At 35.2% G+C, this 20816-nt stretch overlaps 2 protein-coding genes across 6 annotated transcripts; both read left to right on the forward strand.

Moving 5' to 3' along the window:
* Positions 1–1610: 1610 nt before the first annotated feature.
* On the forward strand, positions 1611–10274 carry LOC112127756. 2 transcript variants are annotated; one of them, XM_024229152.1, is made up of 4 exons: positions 1611–1716; positions 7251–7388; positions 7445–7607; positions 9676–10274. In XM_024229152.1, coding segments are annotated over exons 1-4 (792 nt in total). In that variant the 5' UTR covers positions 1611–1715; the 3' UTR covers positions 10166–10274. The 2 variants fall into 2 exon arrangements, with proteins under 2 accessions (XP_024084920.1, XP_024084921.1); XM_024229153.1 differs by lacking the exon at positions 1611–1716 and adding an exon at positions 7089–7128 and having other exon boundaries at positions 9676–10273.
* Positions 10275–13775: 3501 nt separating this feature from the next.
* LOC106665975 (protein arginine N-methyltransferase 7-like) lies at positions 13776–20778 on the forward strand. 4 transcript variants are annotated; one of them, XM_014392811.2, is made up of 11 exons: positions 13776–14019; positions 14113–14283; positions 14341–14490; positions 18564–18785; positions 18839–19071; positions 19130–19423; positions 19487–19694; positions 19752–19868; positions 19931–20155; positions 20237–20532; positions 20600–20778. In XM_014392811.2, exons 1-11 carry the CDS (start codon positions 13990–13992, stop codon positions 20685–20687), a joined length of 2034 nt encoding a protein of 677 aa, XP_014248297.1. In that variant the 5' UTR covers positions 13776–13989; the 3' UTR covers positions 20688–20778. The 4 variants fall into 4 exon arrangements, with proteins under 4 accessions (XP_014248297.1, XP_014248298.1, XP_014248300.1 ...); XM_014392812.2 differs by having other exon boundaries at positions 13778–14019; positions 14080–14283; XM_014392814.2 differs by having other exon boundaries at positions 13778–14019; positions 14088–14283.
* Positions 20779–20816: the final 38 nt, after the last annotated feature.

The raw sequence follows: 20816 nt of genomic DNA on the forward strand, positions 1-20816 counted from the left end.
ATTTTAATTGTTTTATGGAATTTTTCAAATAAATTCAAATTAGCAGACCAACATCTTGCTTCTCCCTGCTTATGGACCTGACAGTGCCCAATCCGACTATCGATAACCGAAAAATAATGTTTTACATTTTGTTTCATCAAATTCATTTATTTTTATTTTCATTTTTAAAATAGGTTTAAATTTTCAGGGAAAGATCATCTTGCCTCACCCTGCTTATAACCCTAACGTTTCTCCATTCCATTTGGTAACTGAAATATGACTTAAATAAAGTTTCTATTTCTAGGTAAAAAGGGAAATTTATGGATCTGTAGTCGGTAGATGTACGTCAAGGTTATATGCAAAGTGAATCAAGGCAGATTTAGTCTCACCCTGCTTATACCCTGATGTTGCTCATATATCCTGCTCACATATATAGATCGATAACTGACCGACACTTCATAAGTGAATAAGGGAAAATAATGTCTTATATTTGCAATTTTATATTTTTGGTGAAAAAATGGCATATAATCAATTGTCGGAAGGTAGTCAGGGTTATAAGCAGGATGAAGCACATTGCTATCTGTTTGATAATTTTGTTATAATCGAACTCAATCATCATTAAAGCAAAAGTGTATTTTTATGCATAAAATGTTTCTATTTTATATAAATATAATATTCGCTGAAAGGCCTTGCCTTACCCTGCTTATAACCTTGACATGCTTCATTTCAGTAAGAATGAATAAACAATATAGGTTATTATTCAGATATCGTGAGATGCGGTCTGGTGTGACGTAGGTTTCAGAAAAACGTTTTCTTTATCGTTCCAACGTTTCACTCTTTAGTGAGATCATCTTCAGGGCTCAGTGTTTGTTTTCTGCGTAATTGTGCCATTCTTGCGTGTCGTGTTGAGAGAGCCCAATATAGGTTATAGTGGTACAAAAATAAAATTTTAATTGATTTAACTGTATTTGAACAATACAAGCCGATAGGATTAGCAGCGCTTACGGACATTTTTGTAAATAGGAAACTCCGCCTCGCCCTGCTTAAAGGCCTAACAACGTTCAATTTCGCTACAAATGGGCGAAAATTGGTTAAAAAATAATAGTTTAAATCACAAAATAAAGAGGGTAGTTCATTCGGTGAATTTAATTTTTTTTAACTAGTTTTGTTGTTTTTTTAGAAAAAATGTTGTTTTTCGCTAACAATCTGAATTACGTAAATTTTTTATAATAAAAAATACTTAAATTTGCTTCTCTAATAAGCTCTAGTATTGAAGGTTTTTAAAGTATGTACAATTTAGAATGGAAGTGAGAAAGTTTAACTTTGTCGTTGAAATTGCATCTTGCTCCGTGCTTTGTGTATTTTTTTTTTTTTTTGCATAAAATTAAATGAAACATTACGTTATCTGAACACCGGTCCTAACTGTTTCGCTGCGTGCTTAAATGAGGAAAAACCTACGATACGGCTTTCAAATTAAGCACGATTTTCATCCATTATTTGACATTTGATGGATCATCATTGTCGGGGACAAAAAAAAAACAGTGTCATATTTCCAATTACGTAAATTTTTCCCCTTTTTTTGACACCTCGCCGTACGGGTAATTAGGTAAATGGGGATGATAAAAATTAAGAGAAAGCAGCCCGCATCATCATCACACGGTGAAATGGAAATCCACCGATGGAAAACCGCGTCAGTCCCATTCCAGGAGCTCTCCAGCTAAGGTGACAAAGTCAGGAGTAAGTCCAAAATTATTTCATTTGATCTTTATTTAGATCATTGGTGGTACTAAAAGACCATAAAACATACCAAAGCATAAATCCTCAATAAAAATATCAACTATTTTCTTTAAACAATGAGTGATCTAGGCTATTTTAAAGAAATTTAAATACATTTTTTTTCAGTATTATTTTCTGTCTTTGTTATGCATGTATTTCAAGATTGTTTATATCAGCGTATTAGATTTTTTGTTTTTTAAGTATAACAAATAATATGCAGGATTGTATTAAATGATACTAGACATATAAAAAAATACAAAAAGTGTTATCAGTAAAGTAGGCCAGAAAAATTTAATTTAAAAAAATCGGATTCGTTTTGAGCACTCTAAAAAACTACTAAATACAAATTTTAGTAACAAACAAAAAATAAACATTTTTGGACTTGATTAACCTGGGGGCAAATTTTCCTTTTCTCCGTCGTGCTGTGTTCCACTGAAAAATTCATAAATCTTCTGGATTTTATTCAAATTTAAGTTTATTACAATCATTGGAAAACTGAATGTTTTTTCTTTTAACTTGTTTAAACAATATTTATTTTATTTCATTATCATTTATAAAAATAAGGATGAAAAAAAATGATGCTTTTTTTTAACATTGTATTTTTTATCTCCGGTATTAATTAATTTATTTATTTTATACATAAATACGAACCAAACATCCTTTTACAAAAAATATAAATCACGGGATTATAAACAATTTAAATAGTAGATAAACAAAATTTATAAAATAACAAGAACAAAACAACAACAAGCATTAATAATAATAGTATACAGGGGGCGTCGGCGTCCGCAACGGTTTAGGCGTAGACCCGGCGCTCATCACTGTAAGGTAAAGGTCCCGGGTTCGAATACTGCGGCCCTGCATTCGAACCCGACATTTACAAATGGGCTTTTTATCAAAAATATCGGCGAGGGTTGATATGAACTGTTGCGAACCCTCATAAAAAGAAATAATAATAATATACAATAAACTATAGTTATTATATATAGAATATTTTATATAACTGTAGAACTCCTTCAACCTGATGATGAGCGTATAAGCTCGAAATCCGGACGTTGAAAACATTAACTGTGAATAGGAACTATCTTTTCAAAAAGATTGTACAATCCTATCCTCGAATATTCGACTGTTGTATGGAATCCACAATTTTCTTTTGGAATTCTTAGGTAAAATTGTTAGAATCCTTTCCTCTCCTTTCATCCTCAGAACTGTCTTTTTCTCTTTATAATCTTCCAGCACTAGCTGACAGAAGGTTTTGTTAAAATTTAAAAAAAAAATCCTCACAATACAATAAATGGGCGACTAAATTGTACTGACCTCATTTCATGTATCACTTTCAATGTTCAAATAAATTATATCAGGCTTTCATCTATGTTTAGCGTACCCTTTTGTAAAACAAATTATATATTTTATTCACCAATAACTACTACTAAGATACTACTAACTATCGACTAAATAAGATACGTCCAAATATTGATTTTTTTCATATAAATTTTAATGCATTTAAACGTATATTAAAGGCAATAATTTTATAGATTGTTTAGAAACAAATATGGTTGTATTATATAAAATATAATTTATCTGTTATATAAGGGGATATCTCGAAGGGAAAGCGTTGTCCTGACCCGCCTGCGAATCGGCCACACACGTGCGACTCATGGGTATCTGTTGGTTGGCGTGAGTCGACCTAGGTGCCCAACATGCCAAGTTGACAGACGCACGTGTTGGAGGGTTGTCGCAGCTTGGCCCCGTATAGGGACCGAAATGGAATGCCGCCGGATTATAGGAGATTGCTCTAGCATGGCAGCGAGTTTAAGGAAAAACTTTTTAGGTTTCTAAGAGATATTGGGATTATGGGTTGTATACAGTGGGGTATTTATTTCATAGGTTAAAGTTTAGATTTAGTTTATGTTAGAATAGGAGTATGCTGGGCGGCGGTGCAGCATAATATTTCAAGGCTCTACCGCTGCTCCGCTAAGCCTGGTCGGGATATCGAGCACCCTCCGACCCGGATTCAAGGCAGAGGATATGCATGTGTGATTGGGTTTGTATATAGGAGTATGTATGTATTTATTGTATGAGTGAGTGTGAGAATGACTAGTTTTAGGTAACGTAAGGGCACCGAAATGACCAAAGAAGCCCAACCTCGGAGTCGCTCAGGCATCAAGGTGGGTGACTCCCCCTGATTTATCAGGGAGAGGACAGAGGCCTCCTAGGAGGTCTCGTAATTCTAATTTTTCTAATCTGTTATATAAAATATTATATATTTTTAAATAGGCTATATAAATATAGTTTATTGTATATTATTATTTTTCAATTAATTAATCTATATTTAAGGTATTGGTTAAGATAAAAAAGTCAGTGTCACGAGCAGGATTCGAACCCACGACCTTCGGCTAAATACGACGCTGCTATACCACTTGAGCTATCGTGACCTCGATCCACTCCGACACCAACTTCCCATCTCAACCTCATCTTTTTTTTCCACTCCTTTTTGCCATTTGTCCATATATATATATATATTTTTTTTTTTTTTTAAATCTCAACCGATACCTTAAATATAGATTAATTAATTGAAAGATATTATTTGGTCAAGCGGACCACGAAAAATAGTGAATTATTGTTATTATTAATGCTTGTTGTTGTTTTGTTGTCGCCCATTTATTGTATTGTGATTTTTTTTTTAATTTTAACAAAACCTTCTGTCAGCTAGTGCTGGAAGATTATAAAGAGAAAAAGACAGTTCTGAGGATGAAAGGAGAGGAAAGGATTCTAACAATTTTACCAAGAATTCCAAAAGAAAATTGTGGATTCCATACAACAGTCGAATATTCGAGGATAGGATTGTACAATCTTTTTGAAAAGATAGTTCCTATTCACAGTTAATGTTTTCAACGTCCGGATTTCGAGCTTATACGCTCATCATCAGGTTGAAGGAGTTCTACAGTTATATAAAATATTCTATATTTTAAAATAAAATATATAACTATAGTTTATTGTATATTATTATTATTTCTTTTTACGAGGGTTCGCAACAGGTCATATCAACCCTCGCCGATGTTTTTGATAAAAAGCCCATTTGTAAGTATGTCGGGTTCGACTGCAGGGCCGCGGTATTCGAACCCGGGACCTTTACCTTACAGTGATGAGCGCCGGGTCTACGCCTAAACCGTTGCGGACGCCGACGCCCCCTGTACACTATAATGCTTGTTGTTGTTTTGTTCTTGTTATTTATAAATTTTGATTGTCTACTATTTAAATTGTTTATAATCCCGTGATTTATATTCTTTGTAACTGGATCTTTGGTCCGTACGTATATATAAATAAATAAATAAAATACGACCAGAGATAAAACATACAATGTTAAAAAAAAGCATCATTGTTTTCATCCTTATTTTTATAAATTATAATGAAATAAAACAAATGTTGTTTAAACAAGTTAAAAGAAAAAACATTCAGCTTTCCAATGATAGTAATAAACTTAAATTTGAATAAAATCCAGGAGATTTATGAACTTTTCAGTGGAACACAGCACAACGGAGAAAAGGAAAATTTGCCCCCAAGTCCAAAAATGTTTATTTTTTGTTTGTTACAAAAATTTGTATTTAGTAGTTTTTTTAGAGTGCTCAAAATGAATCCGAATTGTTTTTTTTGGTTTGGTTTTTTGAATAAAAATTTTCGGGCCTACTTTACTGATCGCACTTTTAGGTTTTTGTGTTTTTTTAATATGTGTTATTTTTAATATTTTAATTTAATGCAAATCCTGCATATTATTTTTTTATACTATTTAAAATAACCGAAAACCGAACACTGATATATAATAACCTTTAAATACTTGCAATAACAAAGACAGAAAATAGTGAAAAAAATGTATTTAAGTTCCTTTAAAATATCTTAGATCCACTCATTGTTTAAAGAAAATAGTTTATTTTTTTATTGAGGATTTACGGTTTGGTATGTTTTATGGTGTTTTAATACCACCAATGGTCTGACGAAATCCGGATCGTTGAAAACAACTAACATAACAACAACTAACTATGAGTAGGAACTATTTTTTTAAAAAGATTGAACAACATACTCGCTCCACCATTTATCATTTCTAGGATTGTACAATGTCGATGACGAATTTATTTAAGAAAACCTTCTTTTTGCCATTTTTCATAGAATATTATAGGCCGATAAAATTTAAAAGAACGGATTCACCGGGCATAGATCAGAGATTTGACTTCCTACGATAAAAGGCATGATGGTGCGGTTTATGAGTGAGGGATTTGAGAAGAAGTCTGGATCTGATGATTATGGCCGAGGATTTAGACGGATTGAAGAGGAGAAGATTTTTATGGGCACATTCATTAATGGAATCAAGGCCGTTCTGGATCCTAAGGATGGCCAATTGTAGTTCTGAAAGATGGACGGAAGGTAAATTTGGGAGTCGTCTGCATATAGGTGGTAATTACAGTACTGGATGGAGTCGGAGAGGTCGTTAATGTACTAAAAACTAAAAAGGATAGGAAAGATCCTAGAGCCTTGGAAAACGCTAGATTTTAATGAGGGGGAAGGAGGATTTCCGTTGGGAATAGTGACGGCTTGGAGACGATTGGTGATGTACGAGTGGAACCAACCGAGAATACTATTGGAGAAGGAATGGGATTAGAGTAGCCGATGGAAGCGAAGGCTTTGGAAAAGTAAAGGAGGATTAAGATAGTAACTTTCCGTTTGTGCATTGCGGTGTGGAGATCACTAATGATTTCGGTGAGGGCGGACTGCGTGGACCTTGGCGGAAGCCCGATTGGAGGATATTAAAAATACTGGGCTTCGATTAACCTCTCGAGGGGTTTGTAGATATTGGATAAGATGGATAATTCTGAGGTAACCATCTGCATTTACCACGGTACTCACTAGGTGTCACCACCATTATAGGAATGGCCTGGCTCTCCACTACATAAGCGGAGGCACTGCCCTCTACTCGACGAGCTCTCACTGTCAAGTATCTACCTAGACAAATCGACTTCACCAGCTCAACAGCAAGGGCACTCGCAGCATCAGTCTCGCTCTAGCCTTCTCAACGGCCACCTGCTGCCCGAGTCACTTCTTCCGATGCCGAGTCTACCGACTTACTAGGTCTGACTATGGTCCCGGCCTCAACCATCGGCAATATTCAACAACACCGGCCCTTGTCAGGCCTACCAAAACCCCCAGTCACTAGACATTTACGTCTAGTAATGTTACTTTATTAAATTGTGATGCTTGATTCGGACATGCGTTCCCGATTTACTCATCGTCAACAAGACAAGAGGATCTTTAACGTCCGCACCTGGCCTATTCGGNGAAGGAATTCGGATTGAGAAACAGGGCCGCGGAAGAGAACACGAGGTGAGCCGTTTCGGGGTCTCGAGTCTCAACCGCACTATACCACCCGTCGTCGCCGTGGCTTGATTCGGACAGCAAAAATTATACGTATTTTAACTTATGTCGGTGTTCTTTTGTGTTTTCAGTGTTTTTACTGAGCTTAAATGTACTGCTGCTCCTTGCCTTTGCCCTTGGGCGAGATTTACGCCAGCTGTCGTGCAATTCTGTCAACCACATAGAAGAAGGCGAGGAGGTCAACTTCGTCTTCGTCAGCTCTAAGACTAGTACGTGTTTCTTACGTCCCGAGTACTTTTCACGTCGTAATTTAATTATTTTGCAGACGATTGCACGTTCCTCTTCGAAGGTCGGTCCGGCACACGGCTCGACATGAAGGTCCATAGCCTGACCGAAGGCAATTACATATCAGGCAACCCTTGCGGAAATAAAACAAGGATAATGGTGTTCGATCTCAGGATTAGCGGATTCGTCGAAATGGGAGAAAGGTAAGTTTTAAGAAATATTTTCCGTTCCAACTGAAACGTTCCATACGATTTTACTCTCAATAACATAATAGCCTACTTTGGTAAAAAATTGAATAATTTCGACGGTTAATAACCGTACCATCGATAATTATGCCAAGTTTCATTACATTGATCAATAATCAGGATATTAAGGTAATAAAGTTTGAAGAGACCTTTAAGTGCGCGAGGTATTAAGGAAATTCAATTTGCAAGGGCCCCATTAATGCATCTCATCATCAAAACGGAATCCATCACAAATTTTGTGCAAAACTGGCATAAAATCAATAATTATGCAAAGTTTTGTTTCCTTCTAATAATAAGATAACAAAGTAATAGTAACAATAAATAAACTTTAGTGGCAATATTTTGTTAATAATCAAGGGCCTTCTACCAAAAGTGGACAAGGTTTTCTCATTGATGATTCCATTTCCTTTTTCCATCCAATGAATTGGATCTTTAGAGCTATTTGAAGAACATCTCTAATAAAGAACACTGAAAGAAGCAAACTGACAAATAAAGAGTAGGACTGAAGGAGGATCATAGCCACAATGAAATAGCAATTAATAAAGTAAATTGAATTCGGAGAGTACAAACACCAAGCATTAAAACTTTAGGCGTCGTGGTCGATTTCCTTTATCAATTTTGACAATATTTTAATGACGAGTCAAAGCTCAAAAATTCCCCAGGTTTGCCAACTTTTGTAAATTTACAGTGATTAGTTTGCAACTTATTGAGGACATTTCATTCGGAAGGCCCAAACANCTTTAATTTCCAATGACGAGTTTGCAATTTATTAGTTTAGACCCAGGTGCGATTTCTTTCAACAATTTTTGCAATATTTTGAGGACATGTCAAGCTTGAAACTTATACTAGTCTTCCCATTTTCTTTTAATTCAATAAGTAAATATGGAAATGTGTGGTGGTTAGTGACAGTTAATCGATAATTATTCAGAAATCGTGAGATGCAGTCTGGTGTGATGTAGGTTTCAGAAAAACATTTTCTTTAATGTGCCAACGTTTCGATCTTTATTGAGATCATCTTCAGGGCCTGGGATTTACCAACATTGTTTATATTTAACAAATACATGTAGGATGTGGAAAAAAGTGAATTTATACAATGCAAAATATATTTTTTATTACAATTAATTAAGGTTTTTAGTTCAGATAAAAAAGTCAATGGCACGGGCGGGATTCGAACCCACGATCTTCGGCTAGATACGCCGCTGCTCTAACCACTTGAGCTATCGTGACCTCGATCCACTCGGACACTGACTTCCCATCTCAACCCCACCTTTTGAATTTTCCCTCGTTTTTGCCATTTTCCCATTTTTTTTTTAATCTCAACCAATACCTTAAATATAGATTAATTAATTGAAAGATATTATTTGGTCAAGCGGACCACGAAAACTAGTGAATTATTATTAATGCTTGTTGTTGTTGTTGTTTTGTTCTTGTTATTACGGGAAGTTAGTGTCCGAGTGGATCGAGGTCACGATAGCTCAAGTGGTAGAGCAGCGGCGTATTTAGCCGATGATCGTGGGTTCGAATCCCGCTCGTGCCATTGGCTTTTTTATCTCATCTAAAAACCTTATTAATTGTAATAAAAAATATATTTTGCATTGTATAAATTCACTTTTTTCCACATCCTACATGTATTTGTTAAATGTAAACAATGTTTGTAAATCCCAGGCCCTGAAGATGATCTCAATAAAGATCAAAACGTTGGCACATTAAAGAAAATGTTTTTCTGAAACCTATATCACACCAGACCGCATCTCACGATTTCTGAATAATTAAATATGGAAATGTGATTTAGAAGGTCAAAGCACCATTTATTATCAATTTTACCCCTGGGTTCTTAACTTATTACCAATTGTAGCAATATTTTTAGTAAGATTCGACTTCTAGTTCCACCATCAAATCTGTTCAGCTGTTGAAGGGAAAGCACCAATTTTGAATCCCACTCACATTAACCCCCTTTTCTCGTTATGTTATCTGAAATTGTTGCTTTTTTCTTTGTAATTTTTCTAAAACTCAAACGGTGTTTCAGATTGTGCTCGGATAAAGACGAAGTGTCCGTTGTGACCGAATCGAACATGGGGATCGTCAGGTCGCATGTCAAGGGTTCCTTCTTCGTCAGAGTCAAGTCCTTGCCGAAACGTTCGCCCACCTTCGACAATTTCGGCATCGTCGGTATGGAACCGCCGTTCGAAGGTTCGGCCGACTTCTTCCGCCTCTCCGAGCCTGTTCATGGCGATTTCCGTCCCAGCCTCGGCGTCCCGGGTTACGCCCCTCTCAGCTCGTCTTACGGGCCACCTTCACACAGGCCTTTCCCGTATCCTGGAAAACCCGGGCAGATCGTTGACATCACCTCGCCCAAACCCGAAGCCGGTAAAATCAACTCTACAACGTTGACCACCGTCGCAACTTCTGCAATGACAACTCCGGTCAACGTGACACTCAGGCCAAATTCGACTGAATCAACCAATGCGACTCTTTCGACTACAACCACACCCAAAACAACCGTCGAAGAATTTTAACCAATAATTTAAAATATTTAAATCCTCTTTTCATACTTCCAGAATCTATTATAGTATTAAAACAAAAATTATACCATATAAACATTATAATAACAAAATATACATGTAATTTATGCTCATTAAACATTATTACAACAATAAAATCTATTTAGATATTTAAAAGAATTATTTTTGTAAACTTTGTGCATTGTATTGTGCAAAACATCCACTAATTTACGCAATTTTCACTTTTCTTGTTCAAAAAGCAGGGTTAATTAGTAGGTAGAGATTAGTGACCGTTAATCGATAGTTATCATCTCACGATATCTGAATAACTGTTAATTAGTTTGACAAAATCATTCAATTTTATTTTATTAAATTTCAAGTTTTAATAAGTAATTTTAAAAATTGAAACTTTCAGTAGGCAGAATGTTGGGGTGGGTTGCATCATGCTAGCCTGCCAGCATTGACGCCCTCAAATTCAAAAGCTATAATATCTTAATTACAAATTAAAAAGGCTCGACTATCATATGGAAAAATATTTTTTTTAAATATCAACAACTACAATTTATTGTTTTTATTTGCCACCATTATAAAAATTATCGATCAAAATTATTTAAACTACTTTATAACGAAAACCCACACGATAACACCAGCTGAAAAATAAAAAATAACGGAATATATAGAACATTATCAGTTAAATTTGTACAATATTTATCTCTAAAACTCTAATTTTTTATTAGTGAAAATTTTTAATGTTGCTAAACTTTTAATATTTCAACTCCACAATTTAAAAAAAAAAGCCAATCTTTAATAAGCTTCATTTTTTTATCTAGTCTAATAAACATAATTAAGACAGAACAGTTGGTTTTTTAGTTTTTTAAAATAAAATTATCAGTAATAACTAGATGAACATGAAAGAATGAATATAAGACAAATATTTCTTCTTTTCAACAAATTTCATATTATTTTAAAATACATTCTTATGCATAGACCAGTGTGTCACTAAAATAGTGACTAGAAATATAAATATTCACCCACTTAGATTTAAAAGATAATCTGGGTTCTCTTGAGCTTTTTCGAAGGCCCGGATGGTTTGAATTTACTTGTTAAAGGGCTGGGTTCAATTTTCGAACAGATGGGAGATGATAATTGTCGAAAGATTGAAAAGTACTAAAAAGGAAGAAGGAAGACGACCACAGCTGATTTGTCAATCTCTGTAATGTGTCTGGATCCAGAAAAATCGGATCTGTTTTTGGTAGAGAAAGTGAAATGAAAAAATGAGAGAGAGGTGAGGGAGAGAGAAAGAGAAAAATAGAGTAATGTATTTATTTATAACCCCAACAGAGTGAATCTACAAGAGGAGTAGTCAAAATAGTAAAAATGGACGAGAGAGAGTGTATGTGAGAGACACATTAAAAGAGAAGAAGACAGAGAGAGAGAATAAATTAAAAAGAAAATGAGAGATGTAACAAGAGGTAGGTAACAAATAAAGATGGACACACAAAAAATANTATTTTCTACTTTCTATGCTATTTATGTTCATTTGGGTGTACATGAGCAGTTTATACCAAAATAAAATAGTTGACAAACATAAAACAATTCAAAATTTGCAAATAACAAAGAGTTAAGTCAAGGCGTGTTTATTTCTGGTTCCATTATATTCATTATAGTTGAAATTGTTGGTTGTATTTTATACTTTCTATGCTATTAATGTTAAATGTGGTCTACATAAGCAGTTCATAACATAATAATATAGTAGAGAAAAACAAAAAATTGCCAAAAGGAAAGAGGTATGACAAGGCTGGTTAATTTCTGCTTGCATTTTATTCATTTTAGATTAAATTTTTGTTTGTATTTTGTACTTCCTATGCTATTTATCTTCCTTTTGGTCTAAAGAAGCGTCAATGACAAAATAAAGTTAACAAACATAAAATAAATAATAATTGCCATATAGCAATGAGGTAGGACAAGTGTGATTTACTTCTTCTTGCATTTTATTCATTATAATTTAATTATTTGTTTGTATTTTGTACTTTCTATGCTCTCAATGTGCAATGTTGTCCATATAAGCAGGTCATAACAAAAGAAAATAATATTTTTTATAATTTGCAAATATCTATTGTGCACTTCAAGTGTGATTTATGTCTGCTTGCATTTTATTTATTATAGTTGAATTTTTTGTTTATATTTTGAACTTTGCATGCTATTAATGTTCAATTTCATCTAAACAAGCAGTTTATATCAAAATAAAATAGTTCCCAATCATAAAACAATTCAAAATTTGCAGAAAGGAAAGTGGTACGACAAGGCTTGTTTATTTCTGGTTCCATTTTATCAATTATAGTTGAATTTTTTGTTTATATTTTGAACTTTGCATGCTATTAATGTTCAATTTCATCTAAACAAGCAGTTTATAACAAAATAAATAGCTAACAAACAGAATAATTTATCATTTGCATATAGCAATGAGGTAGGACAACGCTAATTTATTTCTGGTTCCATTTTATTCATTATAGTTGAATTTTTTGTTTATATTTTGAACTTTGCATGCTATTAATGTTCAATTTCCTCTAAACAAGCAGTTTATATCAAAATAAAATAGTTCCCAAACATAAAACAATTCAAAATTTGCAGAAAGGAAAGTGGTACGACAAGGCTTGTTTATTTCTGGTTCCATTTTATTCATTATAGTTGAATTTTTTGGTTTTATTTTGTACTTTCCATGCTAATTATGTTCAATGTGGTCTACATATCAGTTTATGACAAAATAAATAGCTAACAAACACAATAATTTATCATTTTCATATAGCAATGAGGTAGGACAAGGCTGGTTTATTTCTGGTTCCATTTTATCCATTATAGTTGAATTTTTCATTGGTATTTTGAACTTTCTATGCTATTAATGTTCACTTTGGTCTAAATAAGCAGTCTATGACAAAATAAATTGTTATCAAACTTTAAAAAAATCATAATTTGCATATAGCAATGAGGTCGGACAAGGCTTGTTCAATTTTGCTTGCATTTTATTCAATTTTTCATTGTATTTTGAACTTTATATGCTATTAATGTTCACTTTGGTCTAAATAAGCAGTTCATAACAAAATAAAATCATTGACAATCATAAAAATTTTCAGAATTTGCAAGTATCAATGAGTTATGACATGGCTGATTTATTCCTGCTTGCTTTATTTTCATAATAGCTGACATTTTTGTATTTTATATGTTATTAATGTACAATCTGACATAAATAGACAGTTAATAACAAAGTAATTGCATAACAAATAAAATAAGTTTTGAAAAGTGTAGATTTCAATTGGAGTAGAGTGGCTGTTTTTTTCCCTCTATTATTGATTTTTTTATGTTCTATTATTATTCTTTTTAACATGGCATAAATAACAGTTAATAGCAAAATAAATAAACGACAAATATTAAAATTAGGTGATATATAAATGTCATTTATTCCTTCTTACTAATTTCCATTATTATTTTTGAATTTTCCAGTACATTCTGCAACAAAAATATATCAAATTGATAACGGAAAAGAAAAGGCAGGGATGGAAAACATTTCTCTGAAACAAGTTTATTTTAATTTTTAAGCTTGATTTTTAGCTAACTTGAATTATTTTAAACGTTTTTAAGCTCGGGGGATAATTATTTTGGGGGAAAATAGTTTCAGACTTAAAAAACGTGACTGTATGGAAATTAAAGGAAGGTTTCGAAGTTATTAGGAGTTTAGGACTTGGAGGTGGTTGTTTGTGTGTAAACTTGGACTTTTTGGACACCTCAAGTTAAGCCTTAAAAAAAAAAACCTAGGCACGTCAAAAAAAGGCTAACCACGTGGAATGAGAATATCCCTGAGACAGTTTCAAAAGGTGAGCTCGTCCACTTTTCCTTTAAAAGGCCAGAAGTTACCCTAAAGGGGATTTCAATAGAGTCATAGGGATTTAAACAGGTAAATTAAGCAGTTTTTGACGTTGGCTGAGTCTACGATGAAAGTCGAAGGAGGAAACACGTTCGTGCAGAAGATCAACCCGCTGACTGGCTACATCGGCTGGCAGCTGATGGACGAGAACTACGACTACCATCAGGAAATCGCATGTTCCATGTACGCTGACATGCTCCATGACACCGATAGGGTACGCTTTAAATTCAACCAGTTTTTTTAAACAATCTCTAAACTGTCTTTATTTCAGAACAAAAAGTATTATGCAGCCCTCAAAAAGGCGATTGAAAAGAAACATTCCATGGGGCAGAAAGCGAACATTTTAGACATCGGTACCGGTACTGGACTTTTGAGTATGATGGCCGCCAACTGCAAAGCCGATTCGATCGTCGCTTGTGAAGTAAATATAAATTTTTCTACGAGGGTATTTCAATTATGTTGTATGAAGCCATGGGGTGCCGGAAAAAAATGCAGGGCTCCTGGATTCGAACCAGGGACCTTTAACTTAAAATAATGGTTGCGTGTCAACACCTCAAACATTGCTGCCACCGACACCCTTTACACTAAATAAACTGAACAGCAAAAAATTACACCCACTTATAATACAACTTGATTTGTATATATTAATCAAAGTTTCAGGTTTTATAACGTTTTTGAGTCTTCATCCAAAAAAGTAAAAATGTAAATTGCTAACGAAAATGAAAAATAAAAAAAAAGATGGAAAAGTACAGACATTTGGCAATATAATATCGCTTCAAAATAATCAATATTAATAATTACACAATGAGATGTATGAATACAAAATATACACTGACAGGCAAAAAAATTCCACCCACTTGTAATATAACTTGATTTGTATATATTTTTATATATTAATCAAAGTTTCACGTTTTTTAATTTTTAATAATTGAATCTTTATCTAAAAAAGTAAAAAAAAAAAGTAAATTGCTGAGGAAAATAATAATTAAAAAAAGACAGATGAAATTTGTTTTAATTTTGTTTTAGATGTTTAATTAACATTTCAATATCGCGTATTTCCTCCTCTTGCCTTAATTACATCTCGAAGACTCCTCAGCATACTTTTTACCAGTTTGGAAAAGTCTCTTTGCTGGAGGTTAGCCCATTCTTTAAGAAGAGATCTTTCAAGGTCGTGGAGTGTATCAGGAAGTGCTTATTTATCTTTTGAGGTTATCCCATAAATGTTCAATGGGGTTCAAGTCGGGGCTCTGGCCAGGCTAAGACTGTTATGCTGTTGAAGGTATGTACTATGCGAGCGACATGTGGACGAGCATTATCATGCATTAGGTTAGGATTGCCGCTGATTTCATTGAGGATAGACGTGTTGTTTCAGTATTTCATCCTCATAGCGAGTGCCAGTCAAAGACCCTCCACGAACAACAACCACCTCTGCAACTCTCCATTAAAATTCCTGTCCACACCATCACTGAGCTATGTTGAAAAGGTCGGCTCTGGGAAAAACTACAGGCTTCATAGCTTTCATTTCGCCTTCTCCACACTCTTTCACATCCATCTGGAGATGGTAGAGCAAATCTACACTCATCTGTAAAACGTATAGCAGACCAATCATCTAAAGACCAACTGTGTTCTCGAGCAAATGCGAGCCGTGCAACTCTGGATGTTCTGGTCAGTTCTGGTCATCTTACAGGGAGAAAAACCACATCAGTCCATACTGATTTAATCTTCATCGAGCAGTGCATTCAGAAATTTAGACACCTCGAACTTCCTGGAGCTGATGAATCAATCGCTTGAGGTGCCGGTTTCACAAAATTCCCAGTTAAAAAAATGTCCCTGTTGTTATGTTACCCTAGGGCAGTGGTCGGCAAACTCAACTAATTTCGTGGCCCGCTTGACCAATTAATATATTACGTTTAATTAAGGTTTTTAGTAGAGATAAAAAATTCAATGGCATGAGCGGAATTCGAATCCACTCGGACTCTAACTTCCCATCTCAACCCCACCTTTTGAATTTTCCCTCCTTTTTGCCATTTTTCAAATGTCATTTCATTTGTCGTCGAGAATCCAATCCGATTACAGGACATTTGAAAAATGGCAAAAAGGAGGGAATGTTCAAAAGGTGGGGTTGAGATAGGAAGTTAGTGTCCAAGTGGATCGAGGTCACGATTGCTCAAGTGGTAGAGCAGCGGCGTATCAAGCCGAAGATCGTGGGTTCGAATCCTGTTCGTGCCATTGACTTTTTTATCTTAACCAATACCTTAAATATAGATTAATTAATTGAAAAATAATAATATACAATAAACTATATGTATATAGCCTATTTAAAAATATATAATATTTTATATAACAGATTAGAAAAATTAGAATTACGAGACCTCCTAGGAGGCCTCTGTCCTCTCCCTGATAAATCAGGGGGAGTCACCCACCTTGGTGCCTGAGCGACTCCGAGGCTGGGCTCTAGTCGGGCGCCATCGACTTCTTTGGTCATTTCGGTGCCCTTACGTTACCTAAAACTAGTCATTCTCACACTCACTCATACAATAAATACATACATACTCCTATATACAAACCCAATCACATGCATATCCTCTGCCTTGAATCCCAGACGGAGTGTGGCTGCTTCTCTCCCGGTCCTTGACCTTGACTGCCTAGGGGGCGAGTCTTTGATTTTGACTCCCTTTAGATTTCCCAGTCATCCCTTTTATACCAGGTCTCTCCCGGAGTAGGGGTGGAAAGGAAACTCAAAAGTTGGGGGAGTTGCCACGCCGTGGGTGGGCCGGCGAAGACCGGTGTCGAGCACGGGGTTGATGCGACCTCGATTTATGATGTCCCCCGTGGCTAGAGATTTTTGACCGTGTGACAACCCTTCAGCATTAAATAACTAGACGATAGTTATTTATTTGATCGGATGTCCAGCTATTGCTACCTTATGTTCTCCAGGTTCCTGGGAAACAAGACGTGGGTCCAGCCTGGGTCTGTCACACACTTCGATGTTCTTATCTATCTGTCTACCTGGGTAACCATTTCCAAGCTACGTTTGACAGATTTGAGGGGGACGTCACATCGTTCCCGTCTGAGTGGTCGCCCCTTCAGAGTTGCAACCTTTGTTCCCTTTCATCGTTTACCCTGTTTTGTTCTTATTTTAACAACTAAAGCTTATCACTAAGACGGGGACCGGCTTACAGTATCCTTAAAAAAACTACAAATACTCCACTAATATGAACAAAGGCCTTGCATTTCCCTGGAAAGTAGGGGTAAGTCAGTTTTGTATGTTGTTTTTTAATTTTAGGCACGATTCCAAGTTCTCATCGATAAGCCGATTTCTTAATCTATACTTGATAAAGTTCATGCTTGAAAATGATTGTTCACATAAATATGTAAACAAAAATAAGGAAAGAACATTTCTTCAGTTGATCTCATCATCCATGTGTTAAAAATCAACATACCTTCCCTCGCCAGATCTTTCAAAGCAGACCATTTGTGCTGTAAACTTAATTCACATTTATTTTTCTCCAATAGCTGTAAATCGGTTTAAAGACGCTCAAATTTTGAGCTCCAGAATTCTTTATTTTTTAAATCCAGCAACTGTATTTCAAAGCTGCCAATAACACTATTAAAGGGCAAAAAATTAATTTCTGTTACCGTGGCATTGAGAGGTTTTTTTAACAATGGCTAGCGTCGCTTTGTTTTCTAAAGTCTTTGAACTGCTGAGCAAATTTCTTCAGGAAATGTCTGCACACATAGTGCTTCCTGATGGATAATACAATGGTAGGTAAGTATCTCATGATTATTTTTTTATTTAAAAATAGCGACAATCCCATTTCTTGCACCTGTCATACTTTTCGCTCCGTGTCTGCACTAAACATTTAGTGAAAGAGCCGCAGCCAAGAAGTCAAAGAGCCGCGGTTTGCCGACCACTGCCCTATGCCGTCCAGGACCGGGCCTTCTATGGTAACACCCAGTTTCTGGAAAACGTCTAACGGCGTCTCGCAGAATTTCATAGGAAACTCCGATGGCAATAGCCGCTTCAATGAAGGAACGTCCATCATCAAAAAGTGCCACACCACGCACAACATCCTTGCCACTAAGCGGCATTTTTAAGTTTGAAAAGTGAAATTAAAATAACAAAAATGAAAAACTAATCATTTTACCGCTTCAGAATTCAAATGAGACTGAATAAACATTTTAAATTCCATAAAAATTAAACATTGAAAAATCCTTTATCCTTGTTTTGGTTTAAGGATTAAGTGTATTTAATTGATATTCCCAATTTAAAACATAACATAAACAAATATTTATTGATAAAAACGATGAGACAAATTAAGTGCAGAATTTTCTTTTATTGAGAAAATAAAGAAATAAATTGGGTAGAATTTTTTGCCTATCAGTGTATTTAAACAATCCTTTTAAAAAAAATTCTCTATATTTATTATTTTTAAGACAAAAATAATCTTGTGCTATATTTAATTGTTTTGTTAAGTGAGGGATTTTTTACAGGCATTTTTGCCAATAGCCAAGGTTGCGAGGAGAGTCATAGAAGACAACTGTCTGTCGTACAATATTAAAGTGGTTCATAAAAGATCGACGGAATTGAAGGTTGGCCCTGGCCTGGATATGGAGTTCAGGGCGAATATACTCATCACTGAGGTATTCGACACTGAACTGATAGGAGAAGGAGCTGTCGATACTTTCAATCATGCCAACGAACACCTTCTTGAGGTCTGTTGTTCTTTTTTCTTTTTTTGTTTTTTCTATTTAATTTTTTTTAACAGAAAGATGCAATCATTGTTCCATGGACGAGTAAATTGTACGCTGTCGCTCTTCAGAGCGAGCTTTTGGCTTCTTGCAACCGAATCCCCGAGTTCGTCCCTTTGGACCCGGATCCGATAAAAATCCCGAGGAATATTGTCTCTTGCACAGGGACGGCAGGCGTGCATGACCTTCAGCTCAGCCAAGTGCCGAAGAACGAAATAAAAATCATGTCCGAACCTGTTCATGTTTTCAAGTCGGTCAAATAATAACTCAAAATTGAATTTTTTTATATTAAAAAAAATCTATTTCAGTTTTGATTTTTATAAAAAAATTGAGCATAATCGGCTTCAAGAGGTGGACTTTAAGTGCGTTCAGGATGGGCGGATCGATTCAATCGGAATGTACTGGACGTTGGACATGGATCAGGAGGGCGAGACGGTCATTTCTTGTGCGCCGTCTTTCATCGAGGAGACGCCATGGCGAGACCATTGGATGCAGGCCGTATACCACCTTCCGACTAGTGTCGAAGTGGCCAAGGGTGAACAGGTCAAACTTTACGCCCAGCACGACCAATTCTCCCACGCTTTTCACATTCAAAAAGACTGGTAAAACATTTTTTTAATATTTATTTTATTTTAATTTTATTAATTTGTTTCTTTTCCGTCAAGCATGAAAAAACCAGATCTGTCATGGCCAGCTTGCAACTGTAGGTTGCACATGAGAACCTCGAGGACTAGGCTTTATTGGATGAATGACAAATTAAAATGGAAAAAATATGTCAACGTCCTTAGAAAATTGCCGACAGGAAAGACAATATTGTATCTAGGTGATATTTCCTTGTTGCCGATCGCTGCGGCTAAATTAGGCGCTAAAAAAGTCAGATCTTTCATTTCATTTAAAAAAAAAAATCATAGCTAAATTTTAATATTTCAGGTGATCAGTATTCAGGACAATATATTTTCTTTTAAAGTCATGAAATCTATCATCGAGTCTAACGGTCTAACGGATGTCATTGAATTGCTAGATAGCTACAAGGCAAATATCGGAGAGGTATGTTTAATTTTTTTCATATAATGTATATTTTTATTAATTCATATTTGCAATGATTTTAGGTCGATTATGTCGTATCAGAGCCGTACTTTACAGATTCCATATTTCCTTGGGATGGAGCGAGGTGTTGGTATTTGTCCAAAAGACTCGCCCCGAATGCTAAATGTTTACCTTCCAAGCTACGTATCATGGGGGTGCCGATGCAGTTTGATAATTTGCATAAGATTAAACTCCCTTTGGGAAAAGTTGAGGGATTTAGGATGGACTCGTTCGACAGACTGATACAGGTCTCAAATTTATTGTTTCGCATTTCTTTTCTTTTGAGTGTAAATTTTCAGGTTAGAATTTTTTTTTTTTTTTTTCAAAAGAATTCCAGCGACAGAAGCTGCCCGGATGTTGACGTCCAACCGCTTTGGGAGTACCCAGGGGTGTGTTTGTCCAAGCCGAAACCGCTCATGGAGTTCGACCTCAATGCGGATTCGCCCGAAAGTCAAATATTGGATAGTGGAGAGATTGAATTCACCCGTGAAGGCTCGTGCCACGGCGTAGCGCTCTGGGCCGATTGGGACTTCGGTTCCGAGGTGATAAGCACCGGGATTGATGAAAATGAAAAATGGGACATCGGGACTAAACAAGGCGTCTACTTCAACCGTAAACCATCTAGGTATTTAAATATTTAATAAATAAATATATTGTAAATCTTTATGTTTAAAAAAATTTTTTTTTTACAGCGTAACCTGTGGATTGAAAATGGATTATGAAGCGACACTTTTCCCACAAATGGGTTGCATACATTTTAAATTTGATTTTCCATTATAACAGACCATTGTTCATTGTTTTATTTATATTTTTGTTTTTGTTATTCGCGACAAGCTTTAATGTATGTTTTGTGTATTTTAACATAATTTGATTGTAAAGTATCACCTTTTTTTTTAAATAGTTAATCTA

This window comes from Cimex lectularius, unplaced genomic scaffold, assembly GCF_000648675.2.
Source record: "Cimex lectularius strain Harlan isolate CLEC.00 unplaced genomic scaffold, Clec_2.1 scaffold300, whole genome shotgun sequence".
NCBI classification, from domain to species: Eukaryota; Metazoa; Arthropoda; class Insecta; order Hemiptera; family Cimicidae; genus Cimex; species Cimex lectularius.